The 25,721-nt window shown below is 42.4% G+C and overlaps 1 protein-coding gene and 1 long non-coding RNA gene across 11 annotated transcripts in view; one reads left to right on the forward strand and one right to left on the reverse strand.

The window, feature by feature from the left end:
* The window catches only part of LOC107224485 (dystrophin, isoforms A/C/F/G/H), a 325,712-nt gene that overhangs the window by 52,436 nt on the left and 247,555 nt on the right, over positions 1-25,721 (reverse strand). For all 10 annotated transcript variants that reach the window (XM_046745769.1, XM_046745771.1, XM_046745770.1 and 7 more), the window contains one exon: positions 16,795-16,967. In XM_046745769.1, the coding sequence (XP_046601725.1) occupies positions 16,795-16,967 (173 nt within the window). The remainder of the gene's footprint in view (positions 1-16,794; positions 16,968-25,721) is intronic.
* Positions 1-25,721, forward strand: part of LOC124295502 — a 53,830-nt gene that overhangs the window by 9,052 nt on the left and 19,057 nt on the right. The window lies entirely within an intron of this gene.

Raw genomic sequence — 25,721 nt, forward strand, 5'->3', positions numbered from 1 at the left:
TCTCCCGCTCGATTTCGCACGCCGGAAATTTGAAAATTTCAGTACGATCTCAGACCGCGACCCTCTTAGAAAAATCCTTCTTTCCTATGGACGCGTGTCTGATATGATATGTATATATATATATATATTGTAACGTGGCGTTTTCAGAATCGCCCGTCACAAGGGCACACAACCGCTATTATTTTTAATTTACGCGTCCTCAGCAGGGTACTCCAAAAGAACTCGATACAAAATAGGCAATATCTACTTTTAACTAATTCTTTTCTGTAAATTCTTTATTTCGCGCTTCGGCGCAAGCTAACAAGATACTTGGACGACCACGATCCCGATCAACAAGGGACCACTATCTACCGTTTGCAGCTCTCGACGACTTCGCCTACTGACGGTCTCACCAGACTACACTGGCTACCTTGGTGCACCTTTATATACACCTGGGGTAGCATCCATCCGAACCTTCCGTATCGCCTCGACTGCCGGTGAACAGGGAGATAAAAATCCTCCCGGCGGCCGGGGGCATCGTTCTTCAAAGAGGAACTAGCCGCCTTCCTATCGACGAGGACCGATTGTGTGGGTCGTGGTCCACGGTTTGGCCAACCGTCTGACTGCACGACCTCAGGTACAGGCAGCTAGCTACTGCCTGTACAAAAGCCGGTGGAGGTGAACAATGAGGCGTCACTCTCCACCCGCTAACTTTGACCGAGAGGCACCCTGGGTGTGCCTCTGTCGAAGAAGTCCCCGAGGATAGGCAGCCTGGACTGCAAACTGGAGCGACTATGAAACCGTACGAGTTGGTGTCAACGACGAAATCGCGAGCAGCACATTGCACAACATCTAGCGGTAATTTTTGGAAAACGTACGACCACGCAGTAACCGATATTCGCCACAGGGGGATGGCCTATTTGCGGTGGGGGTCAAGCGACCAATCAAAGAAGAAGAATCACCTCACGACAACCGCGAGATCGGCGAGCTGAACTACGACCTGCTATTCTACGCTCGACCTGTTGAGGAACAGCTTCAATTTTCCAATTGCTCTCCCGACATCTCTACCGTTTTAAGCTACCGTTCTACCGTCTATCCTACCGCTCTCGTTCTACCGTCTATCCTACCGCTCTCGTTCTACCGTCTATCCTACCGAGTACCTTTATCTTTCTAAATTCCTTTCCTTCTCTTTTCCTTTCCTTCCCAGTTTTGCTATTCTATAGTATAATTTAAATTAGACTCAGTTTGTGTGCCTGAGATCAACCGTTAAGGTAAGGCTTTTGCCTTTGAATTGTACTGGTACGAAGTTGCTCACAATTTCTATTCTTTCTCGTAATATTTATCGATTTTGCGTGAATCATGGTCCACGGTTAAAGTTGCTGTAAGCCGCCGTGTGGCTGCATGATTCCGGTCATTAATATTATATTTATTGTTTCTTGATTGCATCGTGTGATGCCATTTTGTGTGAATCATGGTCCACGACTTCCGTGTGACTGCATGGTTTCAGTAATTCATTAATTTCGTATCTGAGCGACCTCGTAACTGCCAAATAATTATCTCTTGTATCTATGACTTTTCTAATTATTTGTGAATCTCTATTATTTTGCTTCCGTATTTTCTATCGTATTTTGAGCCCTATTGGCTTCATATTTTATTCCATACTCTCTTTGTAATAGTAGTGTGCTTTATATTTTATTTCTGTTATTGCTTATTATATTTTTATTTATTTTTGTGCCTATTGTATCGTATATCGAGTTCTACGGAGTACAAGCGAGCGTAGAATCACCCTTAGATATTACCGCATTTTTCTTTGGTACTATTGACCATTTTATATTATTTTTGCCTGTTATTTATTTCCCCGTATTTTGTTAAATTAAGTTCTGTAAACTATTCTTTTGTAGTGCGGTGTATTTTCGTATATTTCTTTATTTTGTAAACTCTCCGAAATTCTCTCACTCTCATAACTTTGTATTTTGATATTCTCTCAAAAGTTATGTTTAGGAATTCACTATTTAATTCCTCAATTATGTAACGATTGTAATTATCGAATCTACCGTATGAATAATTCTACCGAATGCTACCTAGTCGATCGTCTGCCGACTTGGTAAATTGTTACTAAATGTCAATCTCTCATCTTGGTTATAATTTATGGTAAATTTGACGTATCATCTATCGAACTACCGTTACGTTGTTTTCTACCGATCGCAGTAAAATTCTCTCGTTCTAATTAACAGAATAATAATTTTCGTAGTGTCATTTGCAACTTGGGTAAGATCACGTCGCCCAGTGACGTGTAGTTTTAAGTCAACTCTTGCATTATATCGCATCTCTCGACCTACGTCTATTTTTCTCTGCTAACTACCGTCTCTCGTGTTAAAGCTACCGTTTACTGCTATTCTACCGATATTTTTGTGAACAACGATTATTTATTTTATTAACTACCGCTATCGATACCATCTCATTTGCCTGTCTCACCTATGTAACCTTTTCGACAATACATGATCGATTGACTTATTCATTTTCCTTTTAACTGGAGTTTATTCTTTATTTGGTTATTTTCTTTAATTCTGGAATTACTGCTAGCTGCCTTGAACTCCGCCACTCTACCGGGATGTACGCGATCGTACCTGTGCCTAGCCAGCCATACAACGGGTTCTCTATTTATCCCTTTTGTACGGTCTTGTGTTAATTTTATTGATTTATGTTATTCTTTGAGAAACGACGCTAATGCGTCTGGCGCCCAACGTAATTATTTTGTTGTAGTTTAATATTGCGGATAAGTAGAGAATCGCGCCAAAGTGTCAACGGTAAGTCCTCATCCGAAAGTAACAAAATTTAGCGTTACAAATTAGCGCTCAACGAGGGGCAGAAAAGACTTAACGTTACAAATTGGCGCCCAACGTGGGGCCACAAAAGGCCAGCTACAGAAAAATTTCAGTTAATAATTCAATTAAAAACTTGAGAGAGAATAAGAGAGAGAGAGAGTGAAAGAGAGAAATTATTATTAACAAGAGAAACCTTTTCCCGCTTTTATTCAGTCAGTTACTAACCTAAAGATTCAAAAAGATCTGGAAAAACAGTTGATATTGAGTGACCAATCGACCCAAAATATTTAAATATTTAGCGGACCGGACATCCCGGATTAAAGATATTATTCCGACGACGGTATAATCCCTCACGAGTCTTGCTTCTAGCCGACGCATTGTTCGCGGAGAGCAGCGCGCGGCCGAAAACAATTTTTTCTATCGCCCGCTATAGTTGACGACTCACGAGCGAGACCGTGTTTACTGCTCGTGACCGCGTACTGACACTCAGGATCATCCGTGTTCGTTGCAAGCAGTATTTTAAATCGTAAACAACAATACATGCCTTCGTTGCCATCTGTAAAAGACTCGTGGATATATTTATTAACTGCAGCGGAATTACGTCACGAGCTAAGACAGCGCGCATTATCAGCAGAAGGAACTTTACCGACTTTACGAGATCGTTTAATCCGATTTTACCGAATTTCTCGCGGAGAAATGACTGATCCCGCGACTCCAGATAAAACGGTGCTTAATGCCGAAGCCGGCCCCTCGTCTTTACAAATACCGACGGACGAGAGACAAAGCCCACAATCGACGCGTGAAATCGGAATAAGCACAGAAAATAATATGTCGTCAAATAATACTTCTCCCGGTAATATACATGATTCATCGTCAAACCGAAACAGCGCTCCGGCTATCGATGTCAGAGGTTCTTTGGAACACCGAACGCAAAATATAGACACTGCGCGTGAATACCTCCCGATACCGCCTAGCTTTACCGCGCGTCGCGAAGCTCCCCCATTCCATCATAACACGCCGCGACAGCCATTTGACTCATTCCCGACAGCTCAACCGCCGCGTTTTAATAATAACACCCCAAATACGCTCGCCGCACACGAGGCCATGAGAAAATGGAATCTAAAATTTGCAGGAACGCGTAACGAAGACTCTGAAGCTTTCTTAACGCGAATAGAGGAGGGAAGAACCTTGTTTAATTTCCGCGATAATGACATACTTAACAGTCTCCCGTTTTTTCTCTCTGGAGTAGCTTTATACTGGTTCCGAAACAAACGCCCTCAATGGCACGATTTCTCCGATTTTGAACGCGCTTGGCGTTATAGGTTCGGCGACCCGAATTTACAATTCACATTGCGTGAAGAGATCCGTAACCGTACGCAAGGCGAAAACGAGCCAGTCGTTGATTACCTTACCTATATGCGTTCGTATTTTAATCGATTAAATCCCAGATTCTCACACGACGAGGAGATGGATTATGCCTATCGAAACCTGCTACCGCGTTTTCAAGTAGTGATAAGAAGAAGAGAGCTCGAAGATCTGGATGATTTAGAGGATATCGCCCGACAATTAGAGACGAGTTTTGCGGCTAGTAACAGATATCACGTACCACCGACTCCCGAAAACTCACTGCTACCGGAACTAGCATATCGCGGAGCGCGCGCTAACTCTCGTCAATCGCGATTCGCGTTAGCCAACTTACATCTAGGGGACGAACCAAACGATGATGTTAATGCTGCGTATAGAACACCTATTCGAGAAAATCGATCAAACCCGAACATCAATAGAAGACCCCCGGATCCTAGACCTGACCCGCGTTATAACCAACGACCACCTAGGAATAATACCGGCAACCGGAATCATTACCGTCAAAATGAAAATCCGAATAACGTTAACTCGCCTGCAACTTCTACCGCTCCATCTACCGGTTCCAATCCATTTCTACCGTCTACCGAACAAATAACTGCACGCACAAGCTCCAGATTTGTGTGTTACAATTGCCAGCAACCTGGTCATCATCAGAGACAGTGCACCGCGCCGCGCACAAAATTCTGCTTCACGTGCGGATTGACAGGACATACCAGAGCCACATGTACCCGGTGTGCGGAAAACTACCACGGGAACCGCGCGCAAGGGCAACCTCGGAACCCAGACTCACAATAGAGCCCAAAACCTCGCTCGAACAAATTGTCAGACCTTGTTCTTTAACTACCAAAATTAATAATACTACCGAAATTAATAACACTACCGAAATTATTGATGCTACCGAAATTGATAATACTACCGAAATTATTGATGCTACCGAAATTGATAATACTACCGAAGTTATTGATGCTACCGAAATTATTAATACTACCGACATTATTAATACTACTACCGGTCCACCTATTGAACAAACTGACTTCTGCAGTCCAGTCTACCCGCTTCACGGGAAACCACTGTTATTTCTGATCCTCAAAATATGCGATTTACGTGTAACGGCCTTGTTTGATTGCGGTTCATCACGAACCTTTGTAAACTTGAAAACTTCGGTATTGATCGAATCGAGAGGGTTCTTAATTCAAAAATCTCATAACGGAGCAGTCGTAACGGCCGCCGGCCGAAAAGCTGACGTCACGGGTGAAATAATCGTGCCGATAGAATTGGAAGGAACTACCCGCGATATTCACGTTCGCGTTATACCTTCCCTTAGCTTCGATTGTATAATAGGTCTAGATTTCATTTACACATTTGATATAATAGTAGATTTTACAGAACCTAACTGGTCATTCAAGTATAATTCTCTCGTAACTTATAAATTTCAAACGCACTCCCGATTTACTCCCGATATCCAATGTAACGGAATTGTAGCTCTGAACGACGAGCAAACCGTCAGATTGCGGAATTTACTAAAAACAGAGATAGCTCCAGCGTCCGATAAAATAGGTGCGACTACTTTAGCCACCCACCACATAGACGTAGGTGACCATCCCGCGATTAGACAACGAGCGTATCGAGTATCGCCGAAAATACAAGAAGCTATCGATGAGGAGGTTGATAAAATGCTCGCTGACGGAATTATCGAACCCTCACACAGCGAATGGGCAAGTCCGATTGTAATGGTTAAAAAACCAAATGGCTCCTACCGTTTTTGCATTGACTTCCGGCAAGTAAATCAGGCATCCAAAAAGGACGCGTATCCGCTACCGCGAATGGACAGCATTCTGGACAAACTCCGATCCGCCCGGTATATTTCGACTATCGACCTAAGTCAGGCATATTTTCAAATCCCTTTAACTCAAGCGAGTCGCGAGGTAACTGCTTTCATTGTTCCCGGTAAAGGACTTTTTCACTTTACGCGAATGCCGTACGGATTAACCGGAGCACCGGCTACGTTCCAACGGTTGTTAGATCGCTTAATTGGACCAGATATGGACCCATACGCTTTCGCCTATTTGGACGATATTATCATCGCCACAAAAACATTTGACGAACACCTCGAGTGGTTACGATGCGTTTTACGAACTATCCGACACGCGAACCTCACGGTTAACCCTGACAAATGCGAATTTTGTTGCTCTGAAGTTAAATATCTCGGCTTTCTAGTTAACGAATATGGGTTACAAATAGATCCAGACAAGATAGCTCCCGTTGTAAATTATCCGGTTCCCCATACAGTAAAACAACTACGTCGATTTTTAGGAATGGCTTCTTGGTACCGAAGGTTTATTCCAAATCTTGCCTCGATAACCGAACCACTGACGCGGCTTTTGCGAAAAACCCAATTATGGACTTGGGCTGAATCGCAATCTCTCGCTTTTGAAGAAATTAAAAACCGATTAACTACCGCTCCGACGCTATCGTGCCCCGATTTTAATATTCCTTTCGTCGTACAGACCGATGCTAGCAATTGCGGACTAGGCGCCGTTTTAACTCAAGCCGACCAAGACGGAGAACACGTGATCGCATACGCGAGCAGAACCCTATCGGATGCCGAAAGGAAGTACTCTGCTACCGAACTAGAATGCCTCGCCGTTATCTGGGCAATCGGAAAATTCCGCCCGTATATCGAAGGGTACCATTTCACGGTCGTGACCGACCATAGCAGCCTCCAATGGCTTCACAAGCGAAAGAATCCTACCGGTCGATTAGCTAGATGGTCACTAGAATTACTTGGCTATGATTTCACTACCGTATACCGTAAAGGCGCCTTGAATCACGTGCCGGACGCACTCTCCCGAATCCCGGAACCTGATGTTGCTTTAAATTCATTTTCTACCGCCGATGAAGCTACCGCCACTATCGTACCAGATCAATTAACCTGGTACGACCGCCGGAAACGCGACGTCGAAAACACTCCCGGAAAGTTCCCGGATTGGAAAATAGAGACTGGTCATCTATACGTTCGACGCACAGATCCTTTAATCGGTACGTTGGTACAAGATTTAAACGCCTGGAAATTAGTCATACCCGAAGAGCAACGCGAAACTGTTTTACAAGAAGCTCACGATGACCCTCAGTCCGGTCATCCGGGAATAGAGAAAACCTACCGCCGTTTAGCTACCCGTTATTATTGGCCAGGGATGTACCATACCGCTACGGAATACGTGAGGAAATGCGATACCTGTCAAAAATGTAAAGTGACTCAAACTGCCCCCGCGGGTTTAATGGGAAGGCGCATCGTAGAACAACCTTGGATCGTCGTAGCCGCCGACATAATGGGACCATTTCCCCCGAGTAAATCTGGCTTTGCGTACGTACTGGTAATGCAAGATCTCTTCACCAAATGGATTGAATGCGCTCCCCTTAGAAAAGCCACCGGACAAAAGATTAGTGAAACGTTCAAAGATTTAGTACTATCGAGGTGGGGAACTCCCCAGGTATTGCTCACGGATAATGGAACGGAATTTAATAATCGTACAATCAAGGAACTTGCGGAGGCCCATGGCATAAAACATACCACGACACCACCGTATCATCCACAAGCCAACCCGGTCGAAAGGGTTAACCGCGTTCTAAAGACCATGATAGTTACCTTTTTGAACGACGATCACCGAGAATGGGACCGACACCTCTCAGACTTCCGATTCGCGTACAACACCGCGCACCATACCTCACTCAATACAAGTCCCGCTTTCCTAAATCTAGGCCGCGTACCCGAACCGATTAACTCCTACCGACGATCAGCTACCGACAAAATCGAGATAGAATCCACACCTCCAAAATTATGGGCAGAGCGAATGACACATATCCAACTACTTAGGGACTGGGTCACGGAAAACCTTGACGACGCCTTCGCTAAACAAGCGCGATACTATGATCTCCGACGGCGAGATCCAGCTTTCGCTGTGAACGACCTTGTGTTAAAACGACAGCACACGTTGTCGTCTGCTACTCAACACGTTGCTGCCAAACTGGCGCCAAAATTTAGTGGACCTTACCGAATCTCCCGTTTTCTCTCTCCGGTGGTGGTTGAACTACAACAAGTAGATGGGAATAATGTAGTGGGAAAAGTGCATGTAAAAGACCTAAAGACCTATAAAACTTAGCCTTCGTAACCCAACAGCCAAGCCAAGCCCAAAATCATGGGAGACGAGGCCCCTTCACCTGCCTACGTCCTGCGCGGCTGGCGTCGGCTGGAGCCGTTTGCCGAATTTATAAGGTTCATGCCGGTATGGTGCCCGGACCTCGCCCGTGAGATCCGGCTAGCATATATCGAGGCCGAGGAGGACGACCGAACACTCAGAGCGGCCCAAGCAGCCCGGGGGACCGTACGGGAAATGCCTGAAGGTGTGGACCAGGCGGTTCAAACTGACCCACCAAGCGAGACGGTTGCCTGCCCGCCTTGCTGCTGCCGCTGTCGTTATCCGAACCCCACTACCGATCCCTCTGTCACCATCCCACTGATTTCCCCCCTACCCACCTTTTCTACCGCTTCTACCTTTTCTACCGCTTCTACCTCCTCTACCGAACCCCAACCTTCTACCGTTTTCACCGCCTCTCCCGACTCCACCCGTTCTTCTGACTCTCCCGACACTACCGTTCCCCTTCACTCCTCCTCCTCCCTAACTTCCTCTCCCGAACACAGCGGCATGCAGGAAGAAGAATCGATCCGGCCACCACCAGCCAACCCGAGACCAAGACGAACCGTCAGGTTCGCTGAGTCCGGGGCCAGTAGAGCGGACACGACTAGACCGCGCGTATCACGGGCTGAGTCGCCGGACTTCAGCTTCACACCAAAGGTCCGCGTCGACGAACCTCCGACCGCAGCCGTTCCACCGCCCGCACCATCCACGTCGGCCCCAGCACCAGCCCCGGCGGTACGCGACCCTCGAGCGTGCTGCAACTGCGACGAGGTGGGGCACCTTGCACGCCAGTGCACAAAGCCCCGGAGAAAATTCTGCTATGGCTGTAAGCAGCCCGGGTTTACCAAGGCCGAATGTCCACGGTGCCGCGCTGGTTGGGCACTAGACTTTTTGGAGCGGTACCAAGTCCGGCCCCGCAAGGCGGACAGCGCTCATCTTACGGGTCCATACCAGCGCCGGGAACCGAGGGATCCGCCACCTTAAGTGCCCTTCGATTAAATTTCTTTTCTAAATTCTATTTCGGCCTATCTAATTCAAAATTCTATTTCGACCTTCGAGTTTTTACTAAATTCATTTAAATCTTTTTTTTTCTCTCTACCGATTTTTTTTTTCTAAGCTACCGTTTCTCTTTCTACCGATTCTACCGATTCTACCGTATCTACCGTATCTACCGTTTTCAGCTACCGTTAACCTACCGTAAAGATCTAACTTCATTTCCGCAACGCTAAGCTATCGGAAAACTTAATTCTACCTTCACCGTTCAAGTCATGGTCTAAATTCCACTTTATTTCTACCGTTTGATTTATCCTCAAATGCGTAACTTCATTTCTACCGATTTAAGCTACCGTCAAAACTTTACTTCAGTTCTACCGTTCTGAGCTGTCGTGAAAATTTAACGACCTTCCTACCGATTTAAGCTACCGTGAAAAAAAAAAAAAAAACTCCGATTCTGACTTATTCCGTCAACGTTAGCTGTTTCGTAATCACTCTAAACAACCCTCTATATCAACTGATTTCTCGCAAAAACTGTCACTGACTGAAGTAAAGGCAAAAACTCCTGAACCAAAATCAAAAACTAACAATCACCGCTCGGATGTACAAGCCAGAAATTACCTAACTCGCTTTTTGTGTGATCTTTTACCATACTTTTCTGATTTTATTAACGGACGCACACTATCATACGTTAAAAACTACCGAAGCATACGCGTTTTCCGTTTCTATCGTCTCTTACGTAATTTCCGTTAATTTTTTTTTCGCTAGTGTTGTCAATGGACAACGAAACCAATTATTCGTCAGTTTACGGGTCAGCCTCCATAATTTCTAATAAGAGCCTTCGTGACTTTACCTAGGTAGAAGACCTGCCCGGTCTCCCCCTGGGGGGAGGGAGTTGTAACGTGGCGTTTCAGAATCGCCCGTCACAAGGGCACACAACCGCTATTATTTTTAATTTACGCGTCCTCAGCAGGGTACTCCAAAAGAACTCGATACAAAATAGGCAATATCTACTTTTAACTAATTCTTTTCTGTAAATTCTTTATTTCGCGCTTCGGCGCAAGCTAACAAGATACTTGGACGACCACGATCCCGATCAACAAGGGACCACTATCTACCGTTTGCAGCTCTCGACGACTTCGCCTACTGACGGTCTCACCAGACTACACTGGCTACCTTGGTGCACCTTTATATACACCTGGGGTAGCATCCATCCGAACCTTCCGTATCGCCTCGACTGCCGGTGAACAGGGAGATAAAAATCCTCCCGGCGGCCGGGGGCATCGTTCTTCAAAGAGGAACTAGCCGCCTTCCTATCGACGAGGACCGATTGTGTGGGTCGTGGTCCACGGTTTGGCCAACCGTCTGACTGCACGACCTCAGGTACAGGCAGCTAGCTACTGCCTGTACAAAAGCCGGTGGAGGTGAACAATGAGGCGTCACTCTCCACCCGCTAACTTTGACCGAGAGGCACCCTGGGTGTGCCTCTGTCGAAGAAGTCCCCGAGGATAGGCAGCCTGGACTGCAAACTGGAGCGACTATGAAACCGTACGAGTTGGTGTCAACGACGAAATCGCGAGCAGCACATTGCACAACATCTAGCGGTAATTTTTGGAAAACGTACGACCACGCAGTAACCGATATTCGCCACAGGGGGATGGCCTATTTGCGGTGGGGGTCAAGCGACCAATCAAAGAAGAAGAATCACCTCACGACAACCGCGAGATCGGCGAGCTGAACTACGACCTGCTATTCTACGCTCGACCTGTTGAGGAACAGCTTCAATTTTCCAATTGCTCTCCCGACATCTCTACCGTTTTAAGCTACCGTTCTACCGTCTATCCTACCGCTCTCGTTCTACCGTCTATCCTACCGAGTACCTTTATCTTTCTAAATTCCTTTCCTTCTCTTTTCCTTTCCTTCCCAGTTTTGCTATTCTATAGTATAATTTAAATTAGACTCAGTTTGTGTGCCTGAGATCGACCGTTAAGGTAAGGCTTTTGCCTTTGAATTGTACTGGTACGAAGTTGCTCACAATTTCTATTCTTTCTCGTAATATTTATCGATTTTGCGTGAATCATGGTCCACGGTTAAAGTTGCTGTAAGCCGCCGTGTGGCTGCATGATTCCGGTCATTAATATTATATTTATTGTTTCTTGATTGCATCGTGTGATGCCATTTTGTGTGAATCATGGTCCACGACTTCCGTGTGACTGCATGGTTTCAGTAATTCATTAATTTCGTATCTGAGCGACCTCGTAACTGCCAAATAATTATCTCTTGTATCTATGACTTTTCTAATTATTTGTGAATCTCTATTATTTTGCTTCCGTATTTTCTATCGTATTTTGAGCCCTATTGGCTTCATATTTTATTCCATACTCTCTTTGTAATAGTAGTGTGCTTTATATTTTATTTCTGTTATTGCTTATTATATTTTTATTTATTTTTGTGCCTATTGTATCGTATATCGAGTTCTACGGAGTACAAGCGAGCGTAGAATCACCCTTAGATATTACCGCATTTTTCTTTGGTACTATTGACCATTTTATATTATTTTTGCCTGTTATTTATTTCCCCGTATTTTGTTAAATTAAGTTCTGTAAACTATTCTTTTGTAGTGCGGTGTATTTTCGTATATTTCTTTATTTTGTAAACTCTCCGAAATTCTCTCACTCTCATAACTTTGTATTTTGATATTCTCTCAAAAGTTATGTTTAGGAATTCACTATTTAATTCCTCAATTATGTAACGATTGTAATTATCGAATCTACCGTATGAATAATTCTACCGAATGCTACCTAGTCGATCGTCTGCCGACTTGGTAAATTGTTACTAAATGTCAATCTCTCATCTTGGTTATAATTTATGGTAAATTTGACGTATCATCTATCGAACTACCGTTACGTTGTTTTCTACCGATCGCAGTAAAATTCTCTCGTTCTAATTAACAGAATAATAATTTTCGTAGTGTCATTTGCAACTTGGGTAAGATCACGTCGCCCAGTGACGTGTAGTTTTAAGTCAACTCTTGCATTATATCGCATCTCTCGACCTACGTCTATTTTTCTCTGCTAACTACCGTCTCTCGTGTTAAAGCTACCGTTTACTGCTATTCTACCGATATTTTTGTGAACAACGATTATTTATTTTATTAACTACCGCTATCGATACCATCTCATTTGCCTGTCTCACCTATGTAACCTTTTCGACAATACATGATCGATTGACTTATTCATTTTCCTTTTAACTGGAGTTTATTCTTTATTTGGTTATTTTCTTTAATTCTGGAATTACTGCTAGCTGCCTTGAACTCCGCCACTCTACCGGGATGTACGCGATCGTACCTGTGCCTAGCCAGCCATACAACGGGTTCTCTATTTATCCCTTTTGTACGGTCTTGTGTTAATTTTATTGATTTATGTTATTCTTTGAGAAACGACGCTAATGCGTCTGGCGCCCAACGTAATTATTTTGTTGTAGTTTAATATTGCGGATAAGTAGAGAATCGCGCCAAAGTGTCAACGGTAAGTCCTCATCCGAAAGTAACAAAATTTAGCGTTACAAATTAGCGCTCAACGAGGGGCAGAAAAGACTTAACGTTACAATATATATATATATGTGATGCACGTTGTGAATTTTTCGGAATCTATGCTGCTCGTGGCTGAATAATGCATACCTCAGATACATATTTTACGCATATATATATATATATCTATGTATATAATAAACACGAGGAGATAAATCGGCGATGAAAATTTCTCACATCTCAAACTCACCATGTGGAATTTTCACCGCTCTCTGTGAAATTCAATATTCCGACGAATATTCTGGAAACTGATATTTTGTTTCACACTTCGCGCTTACCTTCAGCCTGGCAGAAATTCGAAAACACACGAAACCCGTTTCGTATAAGCGATTTCAAAGGCCATATAAGAATTTTGCGAAACTGTATATCGCTGTTGAAAATTTTTTTACCGAAAGTTTCTATACTGTATTTAGAAGTTTTATTCGAACTTATATACGGAACAGCGAATTAAACATACGTTCGCTGTTTGTTCTATTTACAAATATAATAAATTTACCATACAATTTAGTAAATTGACAACTTTTTTGTACAGTAAATGTGTAGTAAATTCCGAATTATTTTTAACAGTGTAGTAGAATTTTTCTTTCACTTCACACACACACACATTGCACGAATATCTTGGCGAACTGTTGAATCTTCCCAAGCGCAAAGCTTTCCAATCTTTCTGCTCACCCTTCTACAATCTTCTTTTCCTTATTTCCGCCCTCTGAATCCTTGGATAATACAGCGCGCTTTGTTATCGGAATACACGCTATCTTTTCGGTGTGTTATACACGTAGTTCACACTTTACAGAAAGGAATTGTTGATCGCGTTGCGAAACGTTACGTGCAGGTATTCGTGGATTCGGTAGTCACGCATCTGCAGCAAGAGGAAGCGGGTTTGAGCTTTTCCCTCTCTCTCTCTCTCTTTTTTTTTTGTTTCGTTTTTCTTCTCAAATTTTATGGTCTCATGGCTATTGGCACTTATTCAAGGCTTTTCTCCTGCAATACGTTCGAGCACGTTATAAATATAGGAATTTACGATCGCATAAAGATAATGCAGCGTTCGAACGGAGGTCAATATAAGCTTGCAGTTTAACGTTGCCTTACGAAAAATTGTTTTCTTTATTTTTTATCCAGATGTCGGAGAAGAAACAAGGTACAGCTAGATGCTGGCGGATGCTTGTTATCGGACCTTTCAAATACGAATCTCTCGTACGACGATCAATCGCGGGTATGAAACCGTGTCCGCGAAATTTTCCTCTCACGTTTAATTATTCCTCGAAATTTGTGTTCGCAGTTAATTCACGTTAGACACTCAAAGGCTGCTGTTCCAGCTGCAAGCTGACGTGGAAAACGACGACGACGCGGATAGAATAGCTGGGTGCTAGTAGAGAGTCGAGGGTCGTTTTTGGGGTGGTTGATTAAACGTGGCGATAAGCTGTTTTCGTGACAAAATGCGAACTCTCGGTTTGCCGGATAGGCTGCAACGGTTTACCCTCGCCGAGGTGACGGTGTGTGCTGTAATCCACTCCATGGCCACGTTACGCAAACGTAAACGGAAACGCAAACGCCCCTCCTACTCTTTTCCCCGATTATAGTTTACACGCGTACGCGCTAAATTCGTCCGCGATATAAATTGATACCCTTGAATTTATAACCTCGATACCAAATGCTCGTAAACGTTTTTTATATCTACATTTCCGCCAAAGCACGCTGCGTCTATTCGGTTGTTCATCGTTCCGTTTATCTTTCGCGATCTACACTCGCAGTTCGAGCCGTCTAGTTTCCCGCGAGGGGTAAAGAAGACACAAAAAAAAAAATGAAAAAATTAACTGCAGTTACTTTCCTTCAAGCACGGAAATTGCGTTCGTTTAACTGACGCGAAGAGACTGAGCGGGGTTGAAATTCCGAATTTGAAAAGTTTCGAAAGCGATGAATTCTGAATTTTTTTGGTGGTGAAACTTGATGTAGAGAAATCGAACATGAAAGTTTCGAATCTTCACTTCAAGTTTCGCCACGAAATAATTCAGAATCAACCACATTCGAAACTTTTCAAACAAGTTCTTTTTCGCATAATGAAACTAAACAAATACTCGATTAATCTACGGTAAGATTCAGATGTAAAAAAAAAAAAAAAAAAAAAAATGTAAATCATCCATCTATCTTTTCTTCAATTTCCTAAAATTCCCGAGCTTGCGAAGCATCAACGGCGCAAATAAAACTTTCGGCTAGTTTTTCAGCCTCTCGGAGAATTTCAATTCCGAGTGAAATTTCTCGACTCCGAATACTTGTGTCATAATAGAATGGTAAATACCGACTCACCAAAGACCGTACTCTCATCCGAAATCGTTTAAAGCTCGTCCACCCGGACACGATTCCATTCTTTTGAGTAACCGCACCGAGTGGAAACGGCTCACCGACCAACCCGGCTGCGCCCTTATTCAACCCGCTGATTGCAATCAGCCGGTGAACTTCTGGCGAACCTTAGGTTAATTAATCGCGACTGATTGCTCGACGTGATCATTCTCGAGTCGCTGCCGACTGCTGACTCGCGGATTCGCAGTCGATATGAAAATCTTTCTCACATTATACGTATATTTAAAAGCGCATGAAAATCGACTTGGTGAAAATCAAGGGTGTGTATATATATATATGTATATGTATGTATACGTATATGTATACATCACGTGGGATCAATTGTTCGGATATCTCTCTTTACCCACCACCCCCTTCTTCGCTGGATTTTAATCTCATCGTAATTAACGTTCAGCGCACTTTTTGTCAGCATTTTTATACTTTTGTTTTCTTCTCTTGTTCCTTTTTTTTCTTCGGTCACAGCTTTTTCTTCGGTCACAGCTTTTTCTTCGTATAATAATGGTACAATGCACGATAATATACATGGAAAATTGAAGCACTGTTTTCTTTCTTTTTCTTTTTCTTTTTTTTTTTACTATTTTTTCTTCTTTTCGCACGGTCGTTGCACCGCCTTTGAAAAGCGGAAAAAGAAGACGCGCAGCCGCCGGGGAGAATCTCGCAGAGGCTTATCTCGCGATCAACGTTAAACTCGCTCTAAACGATCCGCGCGGTCCTCTTTGTATTTTCTCCCTTTATCTCCGTCCTCTCCCTTTACCTTTCCTTTCCTTTCCTTTCCTTTTACCCTTACCCACCTTTTTACCGCAATCCTTTTCCTGCTCCTGCAGAGATCTTTATTTCGGGAGGATTAGAGCGTAGATACATACCCTTGTACCCTTGTACCCTTTACTTGCTATAAGCGCAAACCTACGGTATAGTCTGCGATCTACAGAGTAAGCCATCACTTAATAAGGAGGGATCCGTTCTCTTTTCTTTCGTTTTCATTCTTTCCATTCCTGCACCATCAGCAGCAGCGGCTCCTCTCGCAGATGTTACAGAGATTTTTACTAGTCGATATTATACAACGACGAATCGCGGGTGTAATCGTCGAGAAAAATTCTCTACTTGTTCCTACAACCGATATATATATATATATATATATATATACTAAATCGACCTGCGTCCAATTTCTCGCCTCATTGCCGATCGTTTTCACGTCGCCATTCGTATTATACAACATATACCCCATGTAAAATATTACTACAGAGAATTGCGCGTATGTCTGTAAACTATTTTTTTTTATTTTTTTTTTAATATTCTTTATTCTTATCTCTGTATTTATCGAGGCAAATATTTTCTTTTTGTATATTACAGTGTAATAAAATTTCAAACCCCGAGTTTGGTGAGATTTTGCGGCAAAAAGTGTCCGATCGTGATTCGACGAAGAGTACGAAATGGTTTTACGCTGACAATATACGTATCCGTACGTAAATTAAAAAAAAAACTATCGTACCTTATAGCCATGCTTTTTGCCTTGAGGTGATGCCATCGCTGGTTCATTTCGTCGAGACGATGTTGCAGCATTACCGCGTCATCCTGACTAGCCAATGAGCTTAAAAGCTTCCTTCCAGTACCGTTCAACGAGGCGTAGACATCTCGGTGTGTTTCTATTTCCGACTGAAGATCCTGAATCAAAAAATGATGAACAAAAATCACAAAATTAATTTTAAAAAAATCACAAACTTTCATTTACACACTATGTTATACAATAACATGTAATCTACAAAGAAACGTGAGTTTTTCCTTTTCTTTTCAACAACCTCGTCTTATAATGTCAAGTCAGTGTGAAATTTTTTTACCAAATTTGAAGAGAAAAATATCTTATTCCTTACTCGAGAGTAAAAACTGATCATCGCGCGAGTCACACCAAAAAAAAAAAAAAATGAATAAATTGTGCGATTTTTTATTTGTTATTTTTTTTTTTTGAACTCGTTCGTCTTATACTTGATGTATTATTTCATTTTCCGTTCATTTTTATCGTACACGTTGGTTCAAAGAGACCGTGACGTTTTGGTCCACGGTTGGCGGTACACTGATTGTTAGTTGCTGCCTCCAGCCGCTTCTTCACCGAAGTAAAGTGAAGTTCTTGCAGTAGCAAAACAGCACTACCACCACCACCACCACTACCAGCTCGTAAATTTGTTGCGAAATTAGACAGTTTGTTTTAAGATACGTTAGACCGTTTGCTCTCCCGTTTACCGCAACTTTATTATAAGCAACATTTACCCTCAAGACGTTTCAAATCCTACGTCCAACTCGGTACAACTGTTATTGTTATTTTTCGGTAAATGTAAATTTGATCATCGCGATTCACCGACGTCAACCAGCCAATCTCCCAAGTTTTTCTTCATTCATGGTTATTGGCACGATTTTCAAGCAGAAATCATTGTTTTTTGTCAATTTTTTTTTTTTTTTTCTTCTTCTCATTCAGGCGAGGCAACGATTTTCGAGCAGCAGAAAATTGTGTCACTCGCGATTTTCAACCCGCAGCGGCATGTATGCCATCCATGCATCGTCATTCGGAGGGACGCAGAATTCGAAGTTTCGTTTCCGTCCCGCATTTAACGCGCGTTGTTCTCCGCCGCAGGCGGGCTCTGCTGACGTCAGCTCCGTTTACACGAACGGAAACGACACCCGATACATATATATATATATACATACGCATATACATATACACTGTATCCACCCCGTGTTGTTGCTGCAGTTTTCACCTCGAAATCGTATTACGTAGACCGTACGTGTCAAAAGCGCGCGCAGAGCGTGTTGCTATGAAGGAAAGAGAGACAGGGAGAGAGAGAAAGAGAGAGAAAAAATGGAAACGAAAATAGCAAAAATGAAAAGCGAGGGAAAAGGGACGCAGTTGCTGCAGTTGATGAATCAGAAAACTAACGCGTTTCGATTTTTCATTTTACGTTTTTTTACATTTACGCTTCTTTTCTTTTTTTTACCTCTCTCTCTCTCATTGTTTCTTGCGAGGTTGAATTCCGTGTGACGTCAATGCGTGCATCGTTGAATTTTTTATAAAAAAAAAAAGCCACTATTTCGAACATAAGGATTGTAAATAAAAGCATGCAATAATCTGTGATAATTCGTGTGACATGTATTTTGAAAATTCAAATTCTTCAAAGTACGTAATTATAAGATAACTAGTCGGGAATTTTTCTTTCAATGTTTCTTCGAATACCTAATAACAGACGTAACGTTGCAAAGTTCAATCTCGTGTTTATCTACTTCATTTTTCTTCCCATCATTCATTCCGTGTGCCTGTAAATTTTTTGTACAAACTAAACGCATAATTTTTCCTCCCCCCTTTATGCGAGAACCACCAGCCGTTGACGAGATATTTTTATTTTTTTTTTATCCTGATGCTGCACCTGCACTTGCCAAGTTTTCATTTCGTCGGTGCTTCGGGTAGGAAGAGTCGATAATTTATTTAACGCTTCGTTTGTATTTATGTGCAAGCACCCCGACCCGCTAACCAATTGTCACATATGGCGCTTTGACTGAGTTATGGGGATGGCGCAAGTTGCGACGGTTGAAATCTAAAAATTAAGAAAAAAAAAAACAAATAAAGGACCATTTCCGGCTTATTTCAATCCCAATTTTCGAATTTTCACTATTTATATATCTTGCCAATTTTTTTGTATTCTTTTTTTTTTTTTTTCGTCACTTCATTTTATATTCAAATACAATTTTTTGTCTGCAATATCCTTGCTTGTTACTTTTTTTTTTTTACTTTCTCTCGGTACCGAGAAGAGAAACGGATTTCTCAACGTTTTCGCAATAACCTTTCTTTCTCCCTGGCTCTGAATTCACGCTGCGGATGATTTTATAATCGAGGAATTGAAATCACAGAACGCGAATTATCGAACGGTACGATGATCGATTACACCGAGAGAATTTCGAAGCTCTTCGTGCCTGGTCGAACCGCGATTTCGATTTTTCCGAAAGGCGTCAAGTGTGTCGAAGGAAAAGTTGCCAACTCTTTCTCTCTGTTCAGCAATTTGTACGTGTGAATTCTTTTTCCTAATCTTTTCAACGAACGATTTTATTCAGGAATATTTTTTATGCCGAATATTGCGAATGAAAAAATGATCTTCGACCGCAAACCAACGCTTTTCTCGTATCTAGGCCACCGAAGGTGATGAAAAGTAATTATGGGCAAAAATGGAAAAACAAATAACGCCGTGTCTCGAGACTGGAAAAGAAGACTGGATACGGATCTACGAGGTTTCTCTAACGCGTTTCCGTTGCCTAGAGAGAGAGAGAGAGAGAGAGAAAGAGCGGGAGGGGGAGGAGGTAGAAACGCGGTTTCTTAGCCGGGCTAAAACGTTTCTCTCAAGTATTTTGGGACAGTGGGAGATTTAGGGGCGACAAGAAACCGCAGAGGAGCTTTTAATCAATGTCTTGGTTGCGGTACAACGTCTTCCGCTACGATCTCATTCGACCCGTGCGAGAATTCGGAGACGACGACGAAGACGACGAAGACGACGACGTAGACCCAAAAAAATTCTCGTTGAATCGCGGGGCGAAAACACTTTGATTTTTTGTTCCTCGTGTCGTTCGGTTTAATTTGTTTGAAATCAGGAAAGGTAGGGAAGAAAGGTAAGAAAGATTAAAAAAGAAAGAAAGAAAGAAAGAAAGAAAGAAAGAAACAAACAAACAAACAAACTCGACAAACGTCGAACGATGAAATTGCCACGCCGATTTTCAGATATTTACCGAGATATTACGCCGTTTCACTTTGTTTACCTGTTCGAAGTAACGAAGATCCGCTAGAAGGGCGTAGGAAATGTAGATGAAACGAGCGTCCTCCCTCAGGTTTCCTCCCCTCCTGCATCCCGAGGAGTTCGCCAGTCCCTCGTTCCTGGGGGATCCCCGCCACCTCTTCCTCAGGGATCCCCCGGGCCAGGTGGCCCCCTTCGGAAACTCACCACAATAATCCACGATAGTGATTTTTCTCACGTATTTCCCTCCATCACACGCAGCCTTCCCTCAATTTTCTTATCCAGTTGCCCGATTCCTTCGAAATCCCTCAACGCCGCTACGCCGACACGACGAATGATTCGCCCGAGCTTATTTATTATTATATCCTCGAGTCTCTTCTTTTTTTTTTATTTTTTTATTTTTTTTTTTTTATTTCAATTTTTCTCTCATCACAAACGTGGAAACGGTGATCGAGTAATCTCTGATTGTCTAAGACGATGCAAAGCGCAAATTTATCACTTCAACAGGGTTCACACAAGATTGTCCGATGTAAATCCTTGTAACAGGTGTTTTTTTTTAAACGCTTATTACCGCTGTTTTTTTTTTTTTTTTTGTTTTTTTTTTCAACTTTTATCCTTGGAAATTTTTCACTGTTTTATTTACACGTTTTTGCAAAGAAACGGAACGAAAGCAAAAAAAAAAGGAACAAATAATCCAGCTCACTCGACGAAACAAACGAGAGTAAAAATTATTCCCGACCGGTGACCAACGGCCAGACTGCGGGATATAACAGAGGGATGCTTGGCACATGGAAGACGATATCATCAGTTATCCGATAATCCTGAGTTACGTGCGTGGAATGTGAAGGATGGAAGGGCGAGAGAAGGGTGCTTTCGTACACGTAACCGAGGAATCTTCAACATTGGGCAAAACACGTTTCGTGCTGCTGGTATTTAATGCCTGAATGTCCGAATACCTCTCTCTGTGTATAAAACACTTTCGGTAAGCAAGTAAGTTTACCCAAAGAGCACACGGGGAGAACCACAATTAAATCGGATGCCGGACTCGCGGCAGCGACGATAAATGAAAAGCGCGGATAATCCGAAAGCTGGGATAAAAAATTTCGCTTATATTTACCTAACGAAAACTTGGCATTGACCAACCACGCCTCAGCGTTGTCATCGTACACGAAACGCGATTTTATACTTCGGATTTATTTCTGTGATGTAAAACATTAAATTCGACACTTTTTTTTTTTTTTATTTATTAATTTTCAAACATTCCTCCGAGAGAAGAATTTAATTATTATAACATCGTATGCAATTCTGAAGGATCAATTGAAAAGGGGAAACTTGACGCACAAGGTTTTTCTCTCTTCTCGGTCCCCTCACCTTTTGTAAAATCTACCTTTTTTTCATTCTCTTGCTTGTTGTATTGTTTCTTTTTTTCTTTTCTTTTTTCTTTTTTTTGCTTTTTTTTTTTATTCTTGCTCACGGAGAGTTTTCAACTCAAGAAATAAGACATTCATCCAGTACGTGAGCAGCTTTCCTGATAAACCAGCCTTCCATACTTTTTAACCAAAGTGACCCGCACCGAGTCGGCTGTACGTACCGGCTTTTCTCGTCGTCGTTGGTAATTTTTAAAGATTTTTTTATCGTCGTGTTTCTTTCTCTCTTGCTTTCTATTTTTTTTTTTTTTTTTTTTTGCACTTTTATTCATTGTTACAATTTCTTTCCCTGCCTGCTCCGAAGAGCTTTTTGCTCTTTTGCTGGAATTTATAAAAATATATATTGTACATGAGGTGATTTCACAAGTCAGAGATTTTGAAACACGACGAAGCTATTTCATACAACGGACGAAATAATTCCGATTGATTTTTTTTTTCTTATTGGAAATAATTGACCCTCCCATATATATATATATATATATATATATGTAATATTTATATATAATGCATCGTCATATTTCGCGTTGTTCGTTATTTTCATCGTAAGCGGTAAACTTTCGTAATATACATAGGTGTATATTATATTATAGGTGTATGTAATAAATGACATTCACGTAGGATTGCCGTCCGGAAATAAGGCTGTCCAGTTTTTTATAGTGTGTAGTAAGGGATGGTAACCCTAGACGATCGTAAAGATGGACGCGAGGCAATGAGCGAAACTTGAATCTTATGGTATATCAGGGGTATATATTATTATGATTACTTTCCTCTTTCCCATTTTTGTACCTTCTTTTTCTAGAGCTATATAGAGGCCGCGTTTTTCATCATCTCGTTTCTGCTTTGTCGACCTCCTCGGTATTAAAATCACGTCGAGACAGTTTTTTTTTATTTTTTTTTTTTTTTATTCTTTCACTTATTATTTATTTTTTTTCTTTTTTCTACTCTTCTTCCAAAGAGACGGGAGTGCCTTAGTTCCGGTCAAAAGAGCCCGGCATTAACGCTCTTCCCGAGACTCAAACTACCGACCAATCCCACGATTTTCTAAAAACCAGTATCCGATATTTTTCCGTTTAACTTGCATCGCGAAACAGATTCGGTGTGGCAGGCTTTTAGACTTTGGGATTTTTGACCAGAGGCTCAATCTCTTCTTTTCTCCTCCTTCGTCCAACGCTTTTCAACGGCATATCGTGGCGGACTTTTTTCACCCGTCGACATAAAAAATATATCCTCTGGGAACAACCGTCAGCAACGAAATTCGCTTTTCCCTTATCGTATCGATAAAATCGGTACGTCAGTGATTTAAGCTCTGCCATTGAATTGTTTTTTTTTTTTTTTTCTTTCTTATCAGTACCTATATCAACATTACGGTAATCATTTTGTAATCACAATGCTAATTGAAATCATATGATATCTTGGAAACGATGAGTAATCGTGTAATCGAAATAAAATTTATTCCTCACGTGATTTCTCGTCATCACGAAATACGTAATAATCGTGCCAGTTTTTGTTCCATCGAAACACTCCTCGATCCACACGCCCGTTTTTTACTCACAGGTCGGAATACACCGTGAGAAAGAATTTCCTTTTCTTTACTTTTTTTGCAATTTGTGACTCCAATTTAGAAAGCGTTGGTTTCCGCTGCCGCATCAGCACCAGCAGCACCAATCCGCGCGTTAGATACTCGTGATTACTTGGAAAGTGTCGTTTCGATATTTTCATTCTCCCATTCAGGGGAGAACTTTTTCGAGATGTTGCGTCGCGGCGGCTGCACTCAAACGGGGGTAAATAAAGAGAATGAGCAAAAGAAAGTGAAAGTAAAGCCATCGCAAGAAATTTTCGTGAGCGAAGAAGGTGGAAAAACAAAAAAAAAAAAAAAAATGGATCAATCGGAGTTACAACGTTCGCAAAATAGAAACGATCATAATGATTAACAAACGAACACTGCTGGTTGATTTGTAAAATATAAATTTTAGCACGGACAAACGGTTATGAAAAAAAAAAGCAATAATAACAATAATCTTCAAAGGATGAGCTCGAACGTTTGTTCCTGGACTATAAGAGGTTCGCATTCCTTTTATTTTTTTATTTATTATTTTTTTTTTTTTTCGCTATTTCCTGCACACCGCGTCGAGAAACGGGGAATGGGTACCCCATCGGGTAGCGACCCGCTGTTAACATAACCTATAACGTTGGAATCGTTTTCCTCCTTTCCTCTTCCTCCCCTACTACTATATCCGTAGACCATTAACGGCCGATAGCAGCCACCTTTCACATCGGCGCAAAAGGGTGTGATTAAAACGCACGATGACTAGCACTAGAAACGCGTATTATATAGGTACGGGTGGTGTTAGACCATGAGCTTGAATTATTGAGGGTGCGACGAGGGGTTGGAAGAATTATTTCTTATTACAGAAATAAACGTCGAGAATGAAGAATTTGGCGAATGGATAAAAGTACCAAATATGTTATATCGTAAGATTTTCTCGTTGTCTGTCAGCTTGCAAGGTTTCATCCCTTCTTTTGTGATCTCATTGCTCGAGGAACAAGCTTCCGGCACATCGGATGCTGCGATGTTCCGTGAGCATCAGCAGCAGAAGCAGCGGTAGCACATTTGAAGTTGCGGTGCTCTGTAATCGGCCAGAATCCGCTTAACCTCACCGCTCCCGAAGCCAACTTGTACAAAGTTGCTTCACTGAAAATGCCGTCGAGTCGACTCTAGACGACAAAAAAGCCCCATGGTGGTTTGTCTTTTTCGTAGGGTTTTATCGCCGGGCGAACTCTGACATTTACCGCAGACGTCAGATAAGCAACGAGAAAAACTCTCCGGGCAACGAATGTCCAAGACCTGTAACATCACGGATATTCATATTCTCGTATCCGGAACCGAATTCGTTCGTTACTGCACAAGGGTTTAGAATATCCCCGCGCATCAAGGATCAGGAATTCACGTAATGTTCGTGATTCTCCCGACGTTGAGAGACAAGATTCCAGTAGGATCTCCCCGAGCGTTTCGCAACGTCTTGAACAAACACTCTCAAGTCAGTGTCTGTATAGTTTCGGGCGTTAAAATTACCTCGCGGCAAGTTAAACAGGAAGTTTTTGATTTGATGCACGATCTCTGTTTGGTGGCTTTATGTGCCAACACGCGGCTAAAGTGGGAACACCCCGAGCCTAACCGAGGCATCTCTGCAGCAGCGTCTCTTTGTGTCTGAAGTTGGTCGGTTTCTAAAGGTATGGTACCGTACAAGGTAGAGCTCAAAGACAGGTGATGGGAAATCCCAAGACCGCGAAACCTCGCTGAACGTTGGCACACTTTGACCACGACCATAATCGGGCCGGATACCAAGGGTTGGAATTCGGATTAGGGAAACCTCCGTTACTCCCTTGTTCTCCGACAAGACTCTGGTGGTAAACCTTAAACATCTCTCGCTGTCCGGAGATTAGCCGAAGGCGAATTGGGAAACAAGCGGTATTCGGACGAGAATGACGGAGGAGGAGAGCATTTTTTGAGCCATTTTTCTTCTTTTTCTTTCCAAATGGAAAAAAATTGCCGTCGAGAAGTTTTAAGACTTCGCGAAAGTACTGATTTCCAATCAATGAATAACGACGGTGTTACTTTGGTGAGAAAAATTTGGATGAATTGTACGGCGTGTAGGAAACGGTGATGTTAAAATAAAAGTTCGCACAGGATTTTTCTTCTACAGTACCCGTGAAGTACATCATCATCGGTATCACATTTCTATCCAAGGATCACGGCGACGTTAAAGATGTGGATAATTGAATTCAAGAGGTGACCTAAAGAGGCCTTATTAAGGTAAAACAAGCCCGGATGATCGATGACCGTTTCCCGTCTCTATTTTCCGCGTTATAATATTAATAATACAACCCAAACCTCGCTCGCTCCTCGGCAAAGGCGTCGGGACGTAACGCTTTCCTTCCACCCCCCCGAAGTCTTCTGAATTTATAACCACGCGGTTGAAGGAGGAGTTTTCAATAAAGTGGAGAAAACGAGCAGAGGGTTTGCGGCTTGGGGGCGGTATGCCGCTCCATAAACTCGAGGTAAGGTTACGGTATACCCATTATAACCAGCAAGCGCTAAACACGCAACGAAACTCGAGCTATGGATCCAGCACCTCTCATTCCTGTCTTTTTGTATTCCTCGTATTACACGAAGGGTTTCTCACTTCTCACTATCCTAAGCCATTTGAAATCAGCCTGATCGACAA

The sequence above is a fragment of the Neodiprion lecontei genome, chromosome 7 (genome assembly GCF_021901455.1).
Source record: "Neodiprion lecontei isolate iyNeoLeco1 chromosome 7, iyNeoLeco1.1, whole genome shotgun sequence".
NCBI classification, from domain to species: Eukaryota; Metazoa; Arthropoda; class Insecta; order Hymenoptera; family Diprionidae; genus Neodiprion; species Neodiprion lecontei.